This window comes from Choloepus didactylus, chromosome 22 (genome assembly GCF_015220235.1).
Source record: "Choloepus didactylus isolate mChoDid1 chromosome 22, mChoDid1.pri, whole genome shotgun sequence".
Lineage (NCBI taxonomy): Eukaryota > Metazoa > Chordata > Mammalia > Pilosa > Megalonychidae > Choloepus > Choloepus didactylus.
Window position 1 is genome coordinate 11,633,449 of NC_051328.1, and position 20,957 is coordinate 11,654,405.

The following is a 20,957-nucleotide window of genomic DNA, read 5'->3' on the forward strand; positions in this document are numbered from 1 at the left end:
GTGCATCTGGAGCTTCTGGCGGCGGGAAGTAGAGAAATCTGGCCGAGCGCCATTGGACCAATCGCTGGCGCGATGGCCGCAATATCTGGCGCTCTCATTGGTACAGCAGTTATTCGTTCCGCCTCCTCCTGCTCTGGTATTTCCCATTGGGTGGCGCTTGGGCACACGGGAAAGAGGGCATTCTGGGAATTGTAGTTCCTTAGGGAGGAGCTTGCTGAGTGGGTCTGCATCCCTGAGGAGATGAATGGAAAACGGCCCGGGGAGCTCGGCCCGGGGCGGGCGAGGAAAAAAGGAAAGAAGGAAATGATGGCAGAGTTTTCGGACGCCGTCACGGAAGAACCCTTGAAGACACAGGTGGCTGAGGCCTGGAGCCGCAGGGCGCCGTTCAGTCACGGTAACCCGGTGCTGTGAGGGAGGAGCCACCGCGCAGGGGCCTGGGGCCGCTGAAAAAGTCCGGGGACTCGAGCTGAGTCCTGGGCGGCGGGGCCGCAAGGGAAGAGGCTCTTAGACAGAGGGTGACTTTGGCTACTTTCTACTCTACTGCCTCGCCTGCTGCTCCTTTTTATTCCAAAGATCGCTTTGAATTTAGAAACTTGATAGGAGAAGGAAGAAATGTAGGCCGGAAAGTTTTGGGAAGTAGAGGGCATACGAGTTCATAGTTGAATACTGGAACCAGAGATTCCAGAGTTAGAATCCTCTCCATTGATGGTGCGTCGTTGGGCAATTGATTTAACCTTTTTACATAAACTTCAGTTACTTATGTAAAAATGGGATCATTAATAGTATTTACCTCGGAAAGTTGTCGAATGGGATTAATGAGCTAATGCATGTATTCATCAAGTATTTCCATGAGTAAGGACCAGTGAACTTTTGGATAAGTATTTGAGTGGCGTATGTATTTCCTCCAGGATAAGATCGTCCCTTGATGGTCTAGCCAGGGCATTTGTTGTGAACTGTCAGATAGCTTTTCCATGCCTATAGTTCAACTACATGATCAATGAGAATTAATGTGTATGACCAAGGGAAGGAATTACTCTGAACAATTCCAGCCTCAGTCCAAGTGTCACGTTATAGGATGAAAGCTCTGCTTAATGCATCGTGCTTTCCCTTCTATAGACTGCCATGAGCTTTTGTTTCAGTTGTGAAAGTGCTTTGAAATGTTGAGTCCTGGGTGCTCTGGATGCACATAAAATGGGATAGCGTAGTGTTCAACATGCAAGCTCTGTATACTTAGCGACTTCTCAGTTTTCTGTACCCCGGGGGTGGGGAGGACAGATGGGGGGGCAGGAACAAGGTTGAAAAGAAATTGCCAGTATTGCTACTCTCATTTTTAATTTACTATTCTCACTTTAAATTTGGGGGAAATGAATTATGAATTTTATCTAAAATACATTAAATTCAATAGATAATCATTGAGCAAAATTTAAAAAAATAGCAGGAACCTTAGTTTTATTGACAATACATGTATTCATTAAGGATCAATATTTTAAGCCCAGTATCTTTAAAAAGTTCCATTGAGGGGTAGAGAGGAGAGAGAAGAGCTTATAATTTCTTCCCACACATCTTAGACTCTAGATACTAGATTCCCCAAAAGCCATGACCATCCCCTTTTGTATTCTCTCTGCGATGCTTCTAGGGGCAAAAATACAAAAGAGAAAAAAGCCATAGATATGTTTTCCTTCAACAGAAGCCATTGTCATGGAATTGGACCCCTTTCTTCACTGCCTGATCCCAAACTTCATCCAAAGCCAAGACTTCTTGGAAGGGCTTCAGAAGGAACTTTTGAACTTGGACTTCCATGAAAAGTATAATGATTTATATAAGTTCCAGCAGGTAATTATGCTCGATTCATTAGCTCTTCCACTTCAGAAATTCAATATCCAGAAAACCATTCAGTACCTCTAGACTTGGGGTTTTAGATTTGGTTTGCCTTGGAGGGGCCTCACCTTACCATTGTCAAAAGCATTCCTCCATTTAACATAAGCTTACTGAGGGTTAACTATGTGTATGGTGCACAGTTTGATAGTTCCTGCCCTGTAAGGCCTTAAAATCTAAAATAATAGAAGTAATAGAGACAGAGATAGTCAAGAAATACCTTAACCCAATAAGTAAGTACATTATAAACAAAGGGGTTAAATACACTTTGGGAAGTGATATGATGAAGAGAGTTGGACATTAGGAAATAACCATTTAAAAATTTGAGTTCCTATTTTTTTAGGTGGCTTGATATATTTGCAGTATGCTCTGCATTATAATATGTCCTGCAGAGAGTGAGATCCATGTTGGTATTTTCTGGTGAACATTTTAATTCAGCAGAAAAGGCTATCTAGAAAACAAGGCTGATTTTTCTAGTTTTAGAAGACAGAGTTCTCTCTAGGTATAGAAACGTAGGTCATTTGTTCCCAAGTTTAGAGGTATATCATTGAGTTCACGGGGTATATCTCTCCTGAAAATGCTTTACTAAATCTCTAGGACATCCATCCTTAAAATCACAAGGAAATAAAATAATTATTTTATTTTTCTTTGTATCTTCCTTTTGATTTCTGTTTATCTGGACAATAACAGTATTTCTGTCTCTGGTTCTTGTTACTTTTACACTAGAGCTGATTGTCTGGTCAACTGGTTATGACCCCCCTTCCCCCAATCTCTGACTTTCCTTGGGCCATGCACATATGATCGAGCTAACCAGGTTAAATACATGTACAACCATAGTAAGGTTGTACAGGTTAATTTAAAACCACCATTGTTTGCCTTTGTAATTATGTCAACTCTAGTAATGCTGGGCCTCTTTTGTTGATTTGGGGGTGTATGCATTTCTGATTACGAAAATTGAGAAATCAGAATGCTTTTTACTTAATACAATTTGGTAGATGAAAATACTTCTAAACGTGAAGTCAGTGTGAGGCAAAATAATAAAAAGGCCCTGAGTGATATTAAAAAGGAGGGGACAGGGAGTACCATTACTTTGAATGAAAGTAAAATTCTGCTTTGCTGTGAAAAATTTTACTATGCTCACTTTTGGACTAGACTCCTTCATACTAAAACAGTAAACATAAAACCTGTTTTCCACCCTTAAACCTTGTTTGAATCCCTTGTTCTTCACTTGAGTTGTGACCTGATTTGATAATTGGGTCTCTGACATCTTCCAGCTCCCCCTCACCAAGTTTGTCATTAGGAGTTGTCCAAAATTCTATATTTTCTGTATTTTTAAAACAAGTTTTATTAAGTATCATGCTAAGTGCTCTATATTTATTAATTCATTTCATCCTCAAAACAATCCTGTAAATGAGGTACATCAGTTTTTCCTTCTCTTCTGGATCACTCACTTTAACATACCAAAAAAAAAATGCCATCCTCATTTTTAGGGAAAAAAAAATTCTTTTGCTCCTCTTGACAGTAAAGCTCCTTATAAGAGTTGCCTGTACTGTCCTCTCATTCTCTGTTACTCCTGCTTTAATCAGGCTTTCACCTCTACTACTACACTGAAACTGCAGTTTTCATGGTCACTCAAATCCTACACATTAGCCAATTATCAGTTTTCAGTCCTCGTCTTGACCCATCAGCAGCAATTGACCCACTTATCACTCCTATCTCCTGAAGACACTTTTTTCAATTTACTTGCAGGATACTATGCTTGGCTTTCCCTCTGCCTCACTGCCCATTCCTTTTCCATTTCCTTTGCTGGGTGTTCCCCTCATATCTGACATCTTAATGATGGAGTACTTTAGGACTTAGTCCTTGGGCCACAGACTCCCCTGGAGCCTCATGGCTTTGCTCTCCTCTTTGATGTCTAATAAATATCTCACACTCCTGATCTTCTACCCCTAAATCTGTTGCACCTGCTGTTTTCCTCATCCCAGTTAATGGCCACTAATCTATCCAGTTGCCCAGGCTAAAGTTCTTGAGGTCATCCTTGATTCCTTTCTCACACCTCCTATCCAATCCACCAGGAAATTCTGCTGGCTCTCCCTTCAAATTATATCCAGAAAAACCCACTTCTTGCCACTTCCAAGGCCAACCCAAAAACCTGGTAGAAGCTACCTTTGTCCCTCACTAGGATTATTTTACTCGTGTATTTTACTCCTTGCTTCTTCCCTTGCCTACTACAGAACCATAGCCATCATGTTCTTCTTAAAAGCAAATAGGTCCAAGATAATTGAAAACACGTTTGCACAAAAATTTAGACACAAATGTTCATAGCACTATTATTCACAATAGCCAAAAAGTGGAAACAACCCAAATGTCCTTCAGTAGATGCATGGATAAACAATTTGGTATATCCATGCAATGGAATATTACTTGGTCATCAAGAGGAATGAAGTACTGGTGCATGCTACAAACATGGATGAACCTTGAAAACTTTATGCTAAGTGAAAGAAGTCAGACACAAAAGGCCACAAATCATGATTCCATTTATATGAAACTTGCAGAATAGGCAAATCTATAGAGACAGAAAGTAGATTAATGGTTATCTAGGGTTGGGGGGATTGGGCAGTGACTGCTTAACGGACAGGTTTGGGCAGGGGGAATAATGAAAATGTTCTGTGATTAGATAGTGGTGATGGTTGCCTAACATTGTGAATATACTAAAAACCACTGAATTGTTCACTTTAAAAAGGTGAATTTTATATGAATTTTATCTCAATACAGTAAATATAAATGGATCATTTTATTCCTCTGCTCAGAAACTCCAATGGCTTCCCATTTCTTTGAGTAAAGCCAAAGTACTTAGAAGAGCTCTAAGGCCCCCATTATCTCTTTGGCCTCATCTTCTGTTCTCCCCCTCACTGTCTCTGCTCTAGCCCCGAAGTCTCCTTGCTGTTACTTGAATAGGCCAGGCATGCTTCATGCTCAGGGCTCAAGTCTACTTTGCCTAGATATTCCCTTGGCACACTTCCCAACCTCCTTCAAGTCCTTGTCTCACCTCAGTAAGATCTACCCTGACCACCCCATTTAAAATTTTCCTCCACACTCTCAGCATTCCCAGTCACTTGTTACTCCACTGTTTTTTTCCCTATGTACTTTTCACTTTCTTTTACAATAATCTACTTTTTATATTTATCCTTTATCTCCCTTAATGAGTATATAAGCTCCACTGTAATAACCACTTAAGTATTTGTTGAGTGAATGAAGCACAAAGAAGCTAAGTAATTGCCTAAGTAGCTGCCAAATGGAGGGGCCATGTATCAAACCTAGGCAGTTTGGCTTCAGAGTTCAGACTTTTAACCACAAGACTATATTGCCAGAGGACTCATGAAACTGTTTCCCTTCATGTGTCTGATATATGAAGGAACTCCTTTTTTTCTTTTTTCATGATCAAGTCTGATGATTTGAAGAAGAGAAGAGAACCTCACATCTCTGCTTTAAGGTAAACAAGTAATCACATTTGTTGAGTGCCTAATATGTGCCAGGCAGAGTATAAGCACTTTAAATGTTTTGTCAATATACCTTTGTTGGCATTAGTATCCCCATTTCTTAGAGGAGGAAACAGACTGTGAAATTAAATAACTTCTTCAAGGTTAACTAGCTAGAAATTGGGGGAAGCTAGGATACAAACCCAGATCTCTCTAATTCCAAGATCTGCGTTCTTAATGATAAATGTTCAACTTCATTATTAACCAAGGAAACATAAATTAACTCTGGAGACACCATTTTTTGCATGTTAGGTTGGCAAATCTTAAAAACAAAAGGCCCAGTGTTGAAGATACCTTTATACACTGTCACAGTCTTCTCACAAGGTGGTTTTGAAAAATATGTCAAAACCCTTAAAATTATGCCTATCTTTTTGTAGAGTAATTGCACCTTTAAGAATTCATCCTGAGAAAATTCTTAGGGCTTGGCTGAAAGATTTCACTACAAGTTTGTTTATTGTCATGTATTTTATAATAGTGAAAAATGATATGCAAATTAAATGGCCATTCAAGATTTACATAAATAATGGTACAAAACAAAATGGAAAACCATACAACCATTAAATACAATGTGTATGGATTTTAACAGATGATTATGGTAAACTTATACCATATTTCATCACTTCTAAAATACATAATTTTTTTACATGTTAACTCTGAGATCCAAATGTCTCAATCACTGTGGTGTCATAGTTTAAATGACAACATTTTTTCCTTAGTGGTATATGAAGTAATGATACGTCTTACAATGACAGGCATCTTAGTTTCAATGAAGTAAAATACACTTGTCAAGAGAAAAAAAAAATGAAACAGCACATTGTGATCCCATTTATTGAAAGAGCACAAGCATGTCATTATATTTGGATATCTGTGTATAAAAAGAGAAACACTTGAAAAGATAAGAGTGTTGAATTCTGGCTAGTAGGATTACAGATTTTTTTTTTTTTTAGTGTCTTTTTACTTATGTAGGATTTTTTTCCTAATTTTTCTACAGTGAGCATATATTGCTTTGTAATAGCAGTTTACTTTTAACCTATACTCTCCAAGTTACCTTTTTTCATGCTCTTTTTACTCTGCTATATTTCCATATATGGTGGCAGCCTGCAAAGACTGTTATTTATTCTAGATCCTGAAGTGTTGCTCATATGTTAACTTTAACTCATAATATTTAACGTTTCTTAAGACTTTTTTTTTTTTTGGAAGAGAGATTGTCATGATTTAAAGCATTATCTCATTAGTTCACATACCACTCTGGTAAGCATTCCATACAGGACCAAGTTACATTCATACCCAAAGAGTAACAGCCAGATGGTAAGAGAACCAGAATTCTGTGACATTACAGAAAGCTGTTGATCCTTTTATTTCCCAGTTGGGTTCTATAATTTTTCTCATGAATATAATTAACAAATGCAGAAAATAAGCCTATCCTCATGGCACTTTCATAGGATGAATAAAAGAAGAACTTTTTATAGAATAAATATGTGGAAGATGATGTAAGCAGTCTAAAGGGAGGATTTGAGGCTTTGATAATATTAGTTGCTTAAAACATCAAGATTTTGCAGAAATGTTTATCACCCACTTTATCTGAAACCTGGTTCAGCAATTTTCTACACTGGCCCATTCTATATAATTTGCAACTGTACTTTTAAAAGTTACAGGGCTCAACAAATTAATGGATAAACAGTACAATTCAGCTGTAAACATTAAAGAGGTTCTAATATATGCTACAACATGTATGAACCTTTAAAATATTATGCTAAGTTGAGATAACTCAGACACAGAAAGACAAATATTTTACGATTCTACTTATATGACATATCTAGAGTAAGCAGAATATCTAGAATTCATGAATACGGAAAGTAGATTAGAGGTTTACCGGGAGCCATGGGAGAGGGAGTGGATACATAGTTTCCGGTTTGGGTGATGAAAAAGTTTTAGTAATAGATGGTGGTGATGGTAGCACATTGTAAAAGTAATTAATACCACATTTAAAATCTTTTTAAATCTTCTACACCATTGTCATCGAAGTGTTCGTTAAACGATAGTACTAATATTAATGCTGAAAAACATGTCTGAAAATCATGAACTTTGGAATAGAACTTTGGTGTGATAAATTGTTATCATGAAGGCCAAACCACTGACATGATAGGCTATTCAATAAATTTAGGAGAAAGAAAAATACTGAGAAATAAAATGAAACATTAGAGCAAAAATAGGCTACATTAGATATAGATTTACATTTATTCCTCTGGGAAAAATATTCTTAAACTTACACAAGTTTTGAACTAACATTCTCAGAAATGGATGTCTTGAATAAATGTGACTTCTAGAAAGAAACAAGGTGGTGTAGCTCCAAGGAGAGCCCACACTATAGCTTAAGAATTATCTATTGTTTATGTTTCTAGGAAAGTTCTGTTTGAAGATTTCCGGGCCTGGCTTTCTGACATTTCTAAGATTGACCTGGAACCAACCATTGATATGTCCTGTGCTAAATATGAATTCACAGGTAAGGAGGATAAAGCCCTTATGTCAGTGAGAATTGAAGGCTTTACCTAAACAATGATGGAAAGGTAGCATCAATGTACCAAAATACTAGACAATATGTGCCTCCTTAGCATCAGGATCCTCCTAATTAGAAATATCTAACACAGCCCATATACAGAAAATACCCACCTTACTAGAAGCTATAAGGCAGTGGTTCTCTTTGGGAATCCAATGAGAGCTATTAACTATATCTTCAGAAAAATGCTCATGATATTGTAAACTCTACTCTTAGACTTCATAGGAAACAGTTATCTCCCTTAATGCCATTTTCCCTTTTCTTTTTTTTTAGGAAGGTATAAATAAATACATTCTTAAGGAAAAAATTCAAATGAATAGAAATATACAGTGTAAACTATAATAGTCCCCTCACATTCTCTTGCCTCTCCCTCTCTTTTCAAAGGTATCCATTGTCACCAGTTAGGGGAATATCCTCTAGCTCCCTTTCTGAGCATATAAATGTCTTTGAAAGCAATTAAGTTTGTTTTTTTTATGTGGAAGGAAAAAGGTTTTTTGTGTTGTGTTGTATTTTCCTTTTTTACTAAATAAAATTTTGGTTTGGGTTACTCACATACCCTATCCTGAGGGTGTATAGATTGTTACCAGCTTTTGGAGGACAACTTGGTGATGCATATGAAAAGCCATAATGTATACCTTTCTTAACTTTATTTTTTTTCTTTTAATTTGAAATAGTTTCAAACTTAGAGAAAAGTGGCAGGCATAGTACTAATAATTTTTTTCCCATCACATACATTTACGTTTGTTTGTATTTCTCTATTAATATATGTTGAAAACTGTGAATTCACCTTTATGCATTGATTCCTCTGATTCGAGTTCATCACCTCAGGGTTCAGTCTAGATTTCTTCCTTTTCATATTTGTAATTTCCTTATCCAACAGTGAGAAACCTGGCTCCCATTATCTTCAATATATTTTACTTATTGAAATAGTTCCTCCATGTGTAATCCATCTCATCTCACTGCAACCATTCTCCCTCTCCCCGACCTTGCATGCACGCCTGCCTTGCTCAGCCACACCTTACGGTTTTTAAGAGTTTAACTCAAGAAATTAATTAGAACAAGTACAAAAAGATCCAGATACAAGAATGTCCATTATACCATTCTTTAAATAGCCAAGAAATGGAGACAACTAACAAATAGGAAATCATTTAAAGGGCAGGAGGAATATAGTAAAATAAACATGCATCCATTAAAACTGGTATCAAGTATGTATACTGACATGGAAAGACACTTAACATGTAGTTAAAAATAAAAGGTCATAAAACAGTCACTGTAGGATGTCTTGTTTCTTTAAGTGAATGCAAATATACGTTGGGAAGACACTGGAAGAATAGGTACAAAAATTTTGCTAGTGACTCCTCTCTGGGTTGATCTATATATGCGCTCTTCAGTGTTTTTAGAGTTTTGTATATTGACCAAGTTTTATTTCTATAATGGCAAAAAAGGAGAAATAGTGTCATTTTAAAGCTGGAGGACATGAATGTCAGATGGACTGATATTAAATGAAGAATCAGATGTCAACTGCACATTGTCTGTGCAGGGATCTAAGATGTGCATTAAACTGTTGCAGATGCCCTCCTCTGCCATGATGATGAATTGGAAGGGCGCCGGATTGCCTTCATCCTTTACCTGGTTCCTCCCTGGGACAGGAGCTTGGGGGGCACCCTGGACCTCTACACTGTTGATGGTAAGAAAGGTGCATGCTCTTCAAAACCAGCAGCTACTTCTGAATTAACACTGAATTGATTATGCATCACTATCCTTATATACATCTGTATTGCTTAAAGGAGATGGAAGGCACTCACTACAGTGACTGCCTCAGAAGGAACTCATGCCAGCCCTGTCAACCACCTCTCTGACTTAGACTGGAAATAATCATTACTCCAGAGATAAATTAGGTTGCATTTTAGATGAGGAATAGTCAGACCCTGTTTCTGGAGACTGATCATGCAAGAGTAGAGAATGTGTTAAGTAAAGCTGTGTAAAACTGCCTGTGGCTATCTGACAAAGTCAGGTGGGAGGGTTTTTGTGTTTTTTGTTTTTCGAATTCCTGACACCAGACACTGACTCTAAGAAACTTTCAGCACTTATCCTGGCCCTCATCCAAAAATAGATAGATGTCACTAGCAGAACTAGCAACTATGAGTGAACCAGATGGAAGGGAGTGGTATTTCAGGATCTGAAGGGTACATCTAGATACCCCCAGAAATTTAAGAATTGTCATTACTGAAATGAGATGGCCTGGAAGTGGTTAATGATAATGAACCACATTTATGGATGTGTTCTCTCCTGGTGCAGAACACTTTCAGCCGAAGCAGATTGTCAAGTCTCTTGTCCCTTCGTGGAACACACTGGTTTTCTTTGAAGTATCTCCAGTATCCTTTCACCAGGTAAAGACTGTGAACCACAGGTATCTAGAGTACTAAGGATCATGCTTTTTAAAGGCACCCATTATGCAAATGATAGTTTCCTATGGACTTGTTACCTGACCAAGTTGTTTTCACACCTATCGGGAAGGATCCCGAAATTAATATGCCTTGGCTGATGATCTCTGTCCTTATTCCTTGTGTTAGTGTGCCACTTATCTTGTCCTTTCAGGTATCTGAAGTCCTGTCTGAAGAAAAGTCACGTTTGTCTGTAAGCGGCTGGTTTCATGGTCCTTCATTGACCAGGCCTCCCAACTACTTTGAACCCCTCATACCTCGGAGCCCTCACATCCCGCAAGATGTAAGGATAGTTCCTATTATCACTGGGATTTTTATCATAGCAGCTGTAGCATATCATTTGTTTTTCTGATTCTAAAAGTGGCCATTCCTGCTAATGAAACTAGGCTTTGAGCTTGCCCTTTCCACTTTTCTTAAACCTTTGAAAAGTGTCTTTCTCAGGCACAGTTTTCCAACACTTTATGTTTAGTAGGAGAAACTCATAAAGTGAGGATTTGCTTGTATTTTACTAGTGCAAAATGATGTAAGAACCAAAGCTATAGGAATTACTAACTCACATCTTGCATCTGATACTTTATAAGCATGAAATTTTGTATGACTGGATCAATCCTACTTATCTGGACATGGATTACCAAGTTCAAATTCAAGAAGAGTTTGAAGAAAGATCTGAAATTCTCCTAAAGGAGTTTCTTAAGGTAGGCCAGCATATCCTGTTCTGTTTATCTTGTTTGGCATGCAATCTTGCTTCCTAGGTGGGCAAGTAAGCATCAGTAAGAGAGTTTTGGGTTGTTTTCATTCTGTTCCTGGTTAGAATGTTTACGTAGTTCTTTTCTTCCAAGAAAAGAGAGAAATGATGACTGCCCACATTGGTATCACTTGTATGCTTGGTGGCTTAAGAGTCCCTGGGGTATTGCCCATTACTTAATGGTAAACAAACACACGGGTTTCCATACTGAGAGGGAGCTGTGTGTAGTTGCCTTTCTATTCATTTGCTGAATATAGTGTTTATTACTAGTTTGAACTGATCAGTGTCTATTAATTAATGATTGACATTGATGAAGCAACATGTTATAGTAGAAAGACTAGATCAGAAGTCAGAAGACCTGTATTCATGTCCTGGCTCTGGTTTCACTGACATGAGCAAATCACTAAATCTCTTTGAACTTGTATTTCTTCATCAGTTAAACTAGGGTAACACCTGCCTTGCCCCATCTTAAAGAGTTGTTGTAAAGATCAAATGAGATAATGTGTACTGGTATGGTGCTTCACAGTTGACCACAGGTTCCATTGAATCATAATCCCAGAGCTGTTCCTCAATGAAAAAAAGTTGGGAGATAATAAATACTGTATTTCCCTCTTGAAAAATTTTAGCTGACATTATCATATTAAAGTTGAGAAGCATTATAGTAAATAAACTTGTATAACTCTGTTTAATTCAGCTTACTTAAACCATACTACAGAATCCTCTTTCACATATTTACAGCTGTTAGAACTAATGTTTTCAGAACACTCCTTGGAAACTGTATTAAACAAATAAATGTGAAGCCTCTTGTGGAGAATATTCCATTAGATTAACCAGCTTCTTAAACTATACTTGACTTTTTAAATTAAGAATGCTTAATTAATTAGATGAGGGAACAAGCTGGGACCTAAGGAATCTTTATTGTTATACAGAGATTTTCATTATAATGGCATTCTTGACTGTACTGCAGTTTAATTTTTTCCCTCACAACATCTTGTGAGTTAGAAGAGTCTGTATCATGATCCTCATTTTATTAAATGCAGGGTTTGAAGGTTTAGCAGTTTCACATAAGATATACAGCTGTTTACAGGAACAGCCCAGACTAGAACTCAGGTCTTTTGGCTAAAGCATGTTGATGATTCAGGTCTTTGCCCTGGCTTCACCATATCAGGAGTAGGGGATCCTGATGGAGTGAAAGAGGTGAGAGGCAACTGGACCTTTTAGGAACCAGCTAGGCTGATGTTCTGCAGAATTGCTACACCTACAAGACCAGTGTGAGATCATAGGAGATGTGCTAACTCCTTTATTTGTTCATTTTTTAGCCTGAGAAGTTTGCAAAGGTCTGTGAGGCTTTGGAGAAAGGAGATGTGGAATGGAGCAGCCGAGGTCCCCCTAATAAAAGGTAGAAGGTATCATCCAAGACATTTGCTTCTGCACTCAGCATCTACCTCTTTGTCTGCAAGGCTCATCTCCAGTAATAGGACTATATCTACCTCAGGGACAACCAGTAGCAGCCCTAACTAAATCTCATTATCATAACAACTTGTGCTTTAGTAAGCTATGCCAAGGTTTAGGTAAGAGAGGTACAAAGCTAATGATCGGTTTTTACTCCTTGAGTAATTTTACATCTGTGGCTTTGCTGAACACTTTGACATTGCTGCTTTTCAGGTTTTATGAGAAAGCTGAGGAGAGTAAGCTTCCCAACATACTGAAGGACTGCATGGAGTTATTTCGCTCTGAGGCACTGTTCTTGCTGCTCTCCAACTTCACAGGCCTGAAGCTTCACTTCTTGGCCCCTTCAGAAGAAGATGAGCTTGAGAACAGAAAAGAGGGAGAAGCAGCCTCTGCTGCAGATAGCACTGAAGAAGGGACTAGCCATGGCTTTTCTGAGCCAGAGAATAATCAGGTGACCACTGGCAACAGCAACCAAGAGACTGACATACAGACAGACTCAGAGCCAGAGGAAAATGAAGCAAAGGATGGTAAGTTCTTATGAGTTGTCCTTACATACCATTAAGCATTCAACATTCAATCATTTATTCATTCTTGAGTACCTATTATGTCTCTGTTCCAGGAATTGGAGAGCAAAACAGACAAGGTCTCTGCTCTACTGAAGCTTATATTCTAGTAGGAGATGACAGAGATTAAATGTAAACACGAACAACAAGAAAATATCAAATAGTGATAAGTGCTGTGCAGAACATTTTAATGGGGTTGTATGATAAGGAATGAGGAGTGGCTCTTGGGTGAATGGGTGATCTGGAAAAGCCTCTCTGAGGTGTCATTTAAGCCTAGACCTGAATGAAAAAAAGAATCTGCAGAAAGAACATTCTAGGCAGGAGGAGCGGCTGTGTTTTTTAGGTGGGGAGGAATATGGCTGTAATTGCCTAAAATTACTCAAACACAAGAACATAAAGGAAAGAAAGGTTAGCAGCTCAATTCTGCTAAGGACCAATAGCAGCTTAAGAAAAACTTACTTGGGTTTGGAGAAATAAGTAGAAGAAAATTAATTACAAGCAGAGGAAGTTTAATCATCTGCAAACACAATGGTAAAAAGAAAATACAGGAAAATGAAGAGAGAATACTTCTTTGGAAATTTTGACACCATTAATAGAACAGCTGCAAATTCAGCTTAGATGTTTCAGCACTACTAAGTCAGATTGGAACCTGTTACCCTATTCCTCTCCTCAGTTTTACCATTCCCTGCTCCCGTTCTTCAATTTCTTGTGAAGGACTCAGTGCAGTTAGGAGAGCAGACAAGCGGTGGATAACTGAGGAAACAAAATCAGCAGTGTGAGATGCCAACCACAGGCAATAGAACTCATATTTTGTGACCTCCCAAATCTGACTAACCAGTCACTTTGATCACCAGTTTTTAGAAAAACTTGCTTTTAGAAAAGCAAGACCCTGGTGGCTTTTTCTGTGCTGTTCAATACACAAGACAGTCTTTCTCTGAAAGATCGGTTTTTCTTGGTTACTGATCCTGGTATATACCTTGAGCTTAAAAGGAATCAGGGTGAAGACTCAGGGTTTTTTTCTTTTGTATTTGTCTCCTTCTATTCCTTATTTATTTTCATTTGTATGAAAACCTGCAACTTGAAAGAAAATCTAAGTGGGCAACCAAAAGATACTTTAGTCTGTTGTTGAGCATCTACTATATATGTCAGGCCTGGGCCAAGTAGAGTGGAGAATACAAAGGTGAATGAGGTAAGTACTGTTTACAAAGTTTACCACACTGAAGAAAAGCTATGAAGTTGCTGAGGCATATGAAGGCAGTGTTAAATGTGTGGCATAACTAGAACACACTTAATGAAATAACCAGAACCATTACAGGACTGAGAAATTTTAATACTTCTAATATTAATATTTTTGATATTATTAAAATAACATGCCATTTTTAGAATATTAGAAAACAAGTAAAAGGAAAATAATAATCACCTATGGGTGACCACTATTAACATTTTGGAACATATCCTTCCAGTCTTTTTTGCTGTATGTAGGCATTATTCGTGTATATACTTATATAGATGTGTGTGTATATATACATATTTTTAATGGGATTATACCATATATACTGTTTTATAACCTTTTTTCTACTTAATATCTCATGAACCTTTTTTTTTGTCATTTTATAACCTTATAGCAATATAACAGATCTATACAACCCCCTTGATTAGGAAGCCCTTGCCTCCCCCAACCAAAACAGCTTTCCAACAGTGCATTTCTAGAAGCTTTCATTTAAAAAATAATTCCACAGCTAAAAGTTTTGCTTCTACATTGTAATTTTGAAAGACTGCAAAATATTTCATTAAATGACTTTAACCAATCACAAATTGCATATTTTGAATGTTTCTAATTCTTCACTATCATAATAAACAATGATATATATCCATTATTTCTTCAGAAGAGCATCTGAGAAGTGCAAGTGTTACATAAAGAATGCACAAAATTTTAAGTCAGTTGTATCAGCTTGTACTCCCATCAGTTGTATATGATAACGTTTTCCTACTTCCTTGGAAAACTAATTGTTTTTTCTTTTCCAGTTTTGCTAATTTTGTAGGTAAAAATGGTATTTTGCCATTCTTTAATTAATAGTGCAAAATTGTACCTTTTCCCCTGTATTTATTCATGATTTTCTTTCATGGTCTGTCATGACCTCAGCCTATTTTTTCCTTTGAGATGCTTGTCATTTTCTTACAGAATTGTAAAAAAAAAATGTTATACAAGTATTAGTCCTCTGTTCTACTGGTTGTTAACAATTAGCATTCTAATTTTGTTCAGTTCAGTATATTTGAAATATTATAAAATGTTTTAGAAAGCAGAGCTATCTTTGCTTTGCATGGTTTCTGCTTTTGGTGGAACATGCTTAGAAATCTCTTCCCTACTCCAAGATTAAATAAAATAATATTCAGGGGTTTTTTGTTTGTTTTGTTTGCAGCTAAATCTCTACTCCAACTGAATTTTATTGTCATGTAAAGAAAGAAATTCAATTTTTTTCCCCTAAGTAGTCAAACCTAGTAATTTCTAACAGTCATTTGCAATGCTGGATTGGTATAGTAGCTCAGCTCAAAGTTTCAGGGAATGGTTTCCTTTGGTGCTACATCATTCCTAATCATCATCTCCTTTGCAATCCAGCATTGTATCAAGGTTATTTTTAACCCTCAGCTAATTTCTCTGTCCTCCTGTTTTTTCTTAGAATCAAGTGTTCCTACATGCCAGGGGGAACTGAGGCATTGGAAGACCGGTCACTACACTCTAATCCATGACAACAGCAAGACTGAATTTGCCCTGGACTTACTTCTCTACTGTGGCTGTGAAGGTAAGAGGGAGGAAGGAAAGCGATATATTGTTTCCTTAAGAGGGGAGGTCTCTCCTGAGTGACCACTCCATCTGAACCAATTCAGGAATAATTTGCCTTACCCAGGATCTCAGATCACAGGATCTCAAAGTTGGAAGGGATTTTGAAGATCATTGAATTTCAGTCTTCCAACTCAGTAGGATTTATGTATCTGTGACTCAGGTATGAGGAGATGGACTATATAATAATTCTCCCCCAAGTACCCTCCAACTCTACAGCTATTACTTGGTTGTCCATGTGGGTATATTTTACATTTAATTCTCTCTTAATTTTCAGTTCTTATTCAGTGTTGATTGAAATAAACCCAAATTCCAGTTCGGGTATCTCAGAAAATTGAGGGGATCCATGGTAAGCTGGATGGTAAATTCAGCCTCTCAAGTTATAAAATTGGTTGCTACTAAACTCTCAGATCTCCCAGTTTTAAGCAGCATGGGATTGGTGATTTAAGCAGATGATGTAACTCTTGTAGGAGAGCTTTCTGAATAGTTTGTTTTCCCCTTGTAAGGCTGGGAGCCAGAATATGGTGGCTTTACTTCCTACATTGCCAAAGGTGAAGATGAAGAGGTAAGTTGCTTCTGATAGACAACTACCCTTTTTGGTTCTTGAGGAAGCTTTCATTCTTCAGAGACCCAATTTTTATGACCATCTGCCTTTGTCTTTAGCTGATAAATCCATGTTGGTCTGCCTGGCAGTGGTTCTTATGTCTAGCAGGAAATTCTCAGCAGGAAATAAAGAGGCTAAAGGATAATCCATAAGTATTTTTTCTACCTTATCAGGTACTACTGAGAAATTCCAACTAAATTAAGAGGCACATGGTGCATTCCTATGAATCTTTCAGTGTAGTGAGAAATAAATGCATTAGGTAAACCATTTCTGGCTATATACTGAAATGGGGCTTGTTGGAAACGTCTGATAGCCAGAGCAAAAGCTCTTCCCTTAGTAAAGGATTTTTCAAAGGATTCCCTATCCTTGGTCTGTGTACTTGGTAAAGAAACCATCTGTTCAGTGATGAATCATTGAAGAAAACGGTCTAAGTAAGCTCTGTGTTCTGATGTGTCATTGTATTTGCCTATTTCAGTTGCTAACAGTGAATCCAGAAAACAATTCTTTGGCATTGGTCTACAGAGATAGAGAGACTCTGAAATTTGTCAAGCATATTAACCACCGAAGCTTAGAACAAAAGAAAACCTTCCCACACAGAACAGGCTTCTGGGACTTTTCATTCGTCTATTTTGAATAACAGGGCTGGGCAAAGCTGAACAAAGAAATAATCCTTCATCAGTACTGGGAAGTCTGGAAGAGCTAGGCCTGGTGTAAAGGAGAGCTAGATGGTGGTCTCACAGTGTTCTGAAAACTGCATTTTGGTGGTTTTGTAATGGGACTCATGATGATTGTCCTCAATCTAGACCTAGAGCTTGAAGCTAAGTACTTATCTCTTGATTAAAAAAAGAAAAAAAATTTTTAACTTTTAGTTCTTTGTTTTTACATTGGCTTCTTTAGTGATTTTATTTTTTATACTCATAAATGATTGCAGATTCTGCCCTTCCCAATCACACTGGTTTATAAACTAGAGCTTTATATCCTAGTCGTGCTGGGCCTTAGCTATCTGACATGATTTCAGTCACTTTACTTCCTCCTGCTTATGTCTTTGTTCCACTGTGACTTCCACAGGACAGTGTGGACTTGGATGATGTGCACGATTGGAAAAGGTCTGGCCTAAAACCATATGGCCCCAAGAGGCTTCTGATTGGTGAGGAGAGGCTGCTTATGCCATGCGTAGTTGTGTACAGGTGTCTGCAGCCTTTCATCGTGGAGTAGTAGCTTTTGTATTACTAAATGATTCTAGCCCCTCATGTGGCTTTCATTTTCCTGAATAATTTAGGGTCGCCTGTAAATACCAGCTACCTTTTTTTGTGTGACATTAATTTTTGTTTTTCTTTAATGCTAAAAAGACACATCAAAATAACCAGAGGCTATCCATTTTGTTACATCTTTTTTTCTTGAAGTGTCCCTGGGGGTTATATATGAATAACTATCTGTGTGGGTGTGCATGTGTGGGTATTAGGTGTTATTCTATCTTTAGTTGAAAGAAGCTGTTTTCATTAAAATCCACGACTATCTCTGTTTCCTTTGTCTTTCTACATTTATTTCTAGCCACTTCAGTGGCTTTTAGTTTTGTTTTTATTAATTAATAGAAAAAACATTCGGTATTTAAACTTCTTTCCATCCTTCTCTTTTTTTCTCCTAAAACTTTAGATGGTATTGATTCTTTTCTGAAGTTTACATTGAAACAAAGAGGAGTTTCACTTTCTGTCTTTAGGTTGATGGTTTCAAATATTTTTCTGATCCTACACCCCATCAGTAAAGAACATTTTAGCATGTACACCCAATATATGGATACTTATTTATAAATTTTACATATGTACTAGCATTCAATTACATTATAAAATAAATACTAAGTTTTAAAAGATGAGTTAAAAAGATATACCTATAACTAGTTCTAACATTCTCTTCCCACACCTTCATGAACCATTTTACATACATACTGCTTTGGAGACCACAATTTTTTTAACTACAGTGGGGTGACACTCAAGCACTCAGTGGAATTATAAATTCTTTGTTACTAATGGTAGAAATTTCAAGTCTTGCCTTCTTTTATGTTTCTGCAGACTGAAGATCATCCCTGTAATATTACTTTTACTTACTTACATTCTGATGTGTTTCTTTGTAAGAGAGAGAAGGATGGGGTTACAGTTAACACCCTGTCGATGACATATAACCTAGTAAGGCCCAGGGAAAAATATTGGGCAGGTGAAGCCACCATGTGTGCCAAACTTGGAAAATAGTTTGAGACTTAGAGCTCTAGGCAACATCGCTTTTCCAGTTCTGGACAGCAGTCTAAATATTGGCATACTGCACCAGTGTTAAAATGTGTTTATTTCTCCTTTATCAACATGTTTATGAGATCTTCTATATAATACAAAAAAGGATTTGGTATCCAAGGGGAGAAAAGCCCTAGGAGCCAAAGTCTGATGTTGTTGTCAGTTACATCATCTCCAGAAGGACTTCTTGGACATGGGCATCTTATACTATCTCTTTCAGATAAAAATTGATGCTCTTCTTTGTATTATATGACATCTTGCTCTTAATTCTTCACCATAAACCTCCAGTTCTTTTAGCTCCCTTTAGTAAAGGGTGATTATTTGACCAAGAGAATAGCTCTTTTTTTCAGAGTATATAAATAATACATATTCACTGTGAAAAATTAAAACATGTAAAAACATTAACTAAAGGTCACTTGAAACCCAACATCTTATGACACCAACTGTGGTGGCTTTGTTATATAGCCATTTGGCTAGACTGAACTACACTTCCCAAAATTCCTTTCCCTTTTCCTGGTTAGAGTGAGCCACAAATTGCTTGCGAGACTTGGAGGGCCAAAATGAAACAGCAGCTGTTTTGCATCTCACATTGTCACTTATCTAGTGGTTCACCTCATTGGTGTGAAGCAGCAGCCGGACCTGCAGCAGCTCCACCTTCACCTGCATCTTCCTTCAGGTTTTCTGATAAAGGGTCTCAGCTTCTGCAAGATTCTGTCATCATCACGGTCAGAAGTAACAAAAACTGACATGGACTTCAATATGTCCTTATGTGCTTCCAGCTCATGCCTGTGGGTTCCAACTTCTTGTTTTATGGTTTGTTTGTTTTTAATTTTTTTTTAACTTTATCAAAAAATTAGAAAAAAACAAAAAAAAAAAACAAAAAAACTTGTTCTTATTCACCATAGCTTTATAGCCACCTTTCCTTTCTGACTATGGGCTACAAACTCCAGCCTCACATGGGGAGGAAGCAGCCTTATGGAGACTACTTAGCCAATTCCCACAATTTTGTAAGCTCAAATCCCCATAACAAATCACAGTGGAAATTCAGAACATTTTCATAAAAGATTTTGTAAGCATGTTAGCATGTCTTTTAATAGGAAGGAAAATAAAATGTTTAAGGAAGAACCCTGTAAATTATTTAGTATCAGCCCCTAATTTTAAAGATTGGAATATGGAGCCTGGAAGAGAAATAAGATTGTTACTTTTTGAATCTGGCTTTTCTACTGCTCAAAGATTGTCTCTCAAACACCACTGAATATGGTGGTTTCTTCCTCCCAAAATACAGGAAAAAGTCAAAGCTTGGGCTACCTCTCCCAGACCAGTACTTCAACAAGTTATTGGCACAGGATCTTTTCAACACCATTATACACTTACCCATTATTAAAACTGAGTGAAACAGTTGCTAGTACACCAGGGATGATTGTATGGTATGTGAATATATTTCAATAAAACTGCATTTATTTAAAAGAAAAAAAAAACTGAGAAAATCCTAACCCTATTAAAAAGGTCCTTGATAGAGATTTTAGTCAAGTGATGCTAGAGGCAGGCAAGGATTAAAGTGCTCTAGTCTGCTTGGAACTGGGCATTCCTAAAAAACAGACAATTCCTTCTCTGATGCAAAATCAGTTCATATGGACAATTTTGAAAACAACCTGGGAACTGTCCACGTGGCATTGTTTTAGGAAAGCAGTGTTCTGTACTACACAAATAAAAAGATGACTCAGGAGCTAAAGCATATAGTGTGGACGGGCCAGCCGGGCCAGAAGCAAAATGCGAAGGACCAGGCTGCTATTGGTGGCTTCTTGTACTTCAGTTTCAAAGTAAAATTAGAGATAATTTAGTTCTATGATCACAGGACTCTAAATCAGCAGATTTGTAACTGCTACTTATAAAATTTGAAACATTAATAACCATGTTGAAAATCATTCTTGTAACCACTGATACAGTTATGTAATAGTTGTAAAGCTTCTAGTTCTTTGATTTCTGAAGCTACTGACAGGCTTACTGAGGACAGACAATCCCAAGAGAAGCAGCAAATACTTCCTATGCTCAGGCTTTCA

At 37.4% G+C, this 20,957-nt stretch overlaps 1 protein-coding gene across 2 annotated transcripts; it reads left to right on the forward strand.

Moving 5' to 3' along the window:
- Nucleotides 1-175: 175 nt before the first annotated feature.
- OGFOD1 (2-oxoglutarate and iron dependent oxygenase domain containing 1) lies at nt 176-18,139 on the forward strand. 2 transcript variants are annotated; one of them, XR_005213901.1, is made up of 14 exons: nt 176-394; nt 1,688-1,833; nt 5,322-5,368; nt 7,817-7,917; nt 9,542-9,658; nt 10,270-10,361; nt 10,570-10,698; nt 10,997-11,110; nt 12,480-12,559; nt 12,826-13,139; nt 15,854-15,976; nt 16,082-16,177; nt 16,521-16,579; nt 17,094-17,177. XR_005213901.1 is itself a non-coding variant. In XM_037816395.1 (13 exons), exons 1-13 carry the CDS (start codon nt 241-243, stop codon nt 17,253-17,255), a joined length of 1,638 nt encoding a protein of 545 aa, XP_037672323.1. In that variant the 5' UTR covers nt 178-240; the 3' UTR covers nt 17,256-18,139. The 2 variants fall into 2 exon arrangements, 1 of the variants encoding a protein (XP_037672323.1); XM_037816395.1 differs by lacking the exon at nt 16,082-16,177 and having other exon boundaries at nt 178-394; nt 17,094-18,139.
- The last annotated feature ends 2,818 nt before the right edge of the window (nt 18,140-20,957 follow it).

Bases quoted from the DNA above. Each gene is read 5' to 3' on its own strand.
- OGFOD1 (XM_037816395.1), top strand. From the start codon at position 241: ATGAATGGAAAACGGCCCGGGGAGCTCGGCCCGGGGCGGGCGAGGAAA. The intron at 9,659-10,269 runs GTAAGAAAGGTG...CTCCTGGTGCAG, and splicing joins GGACCTCTACACTGTTGATG to AACACTTTCAGCCGAAGCAG. The intron at 10,362-10,569 runs GTAAAGACTGTG...TTGTCCTTTCAG, and splicing joins CTCCAGTATCCTTTCACCAG to GTATCTGAAGTCCTGTCTGA.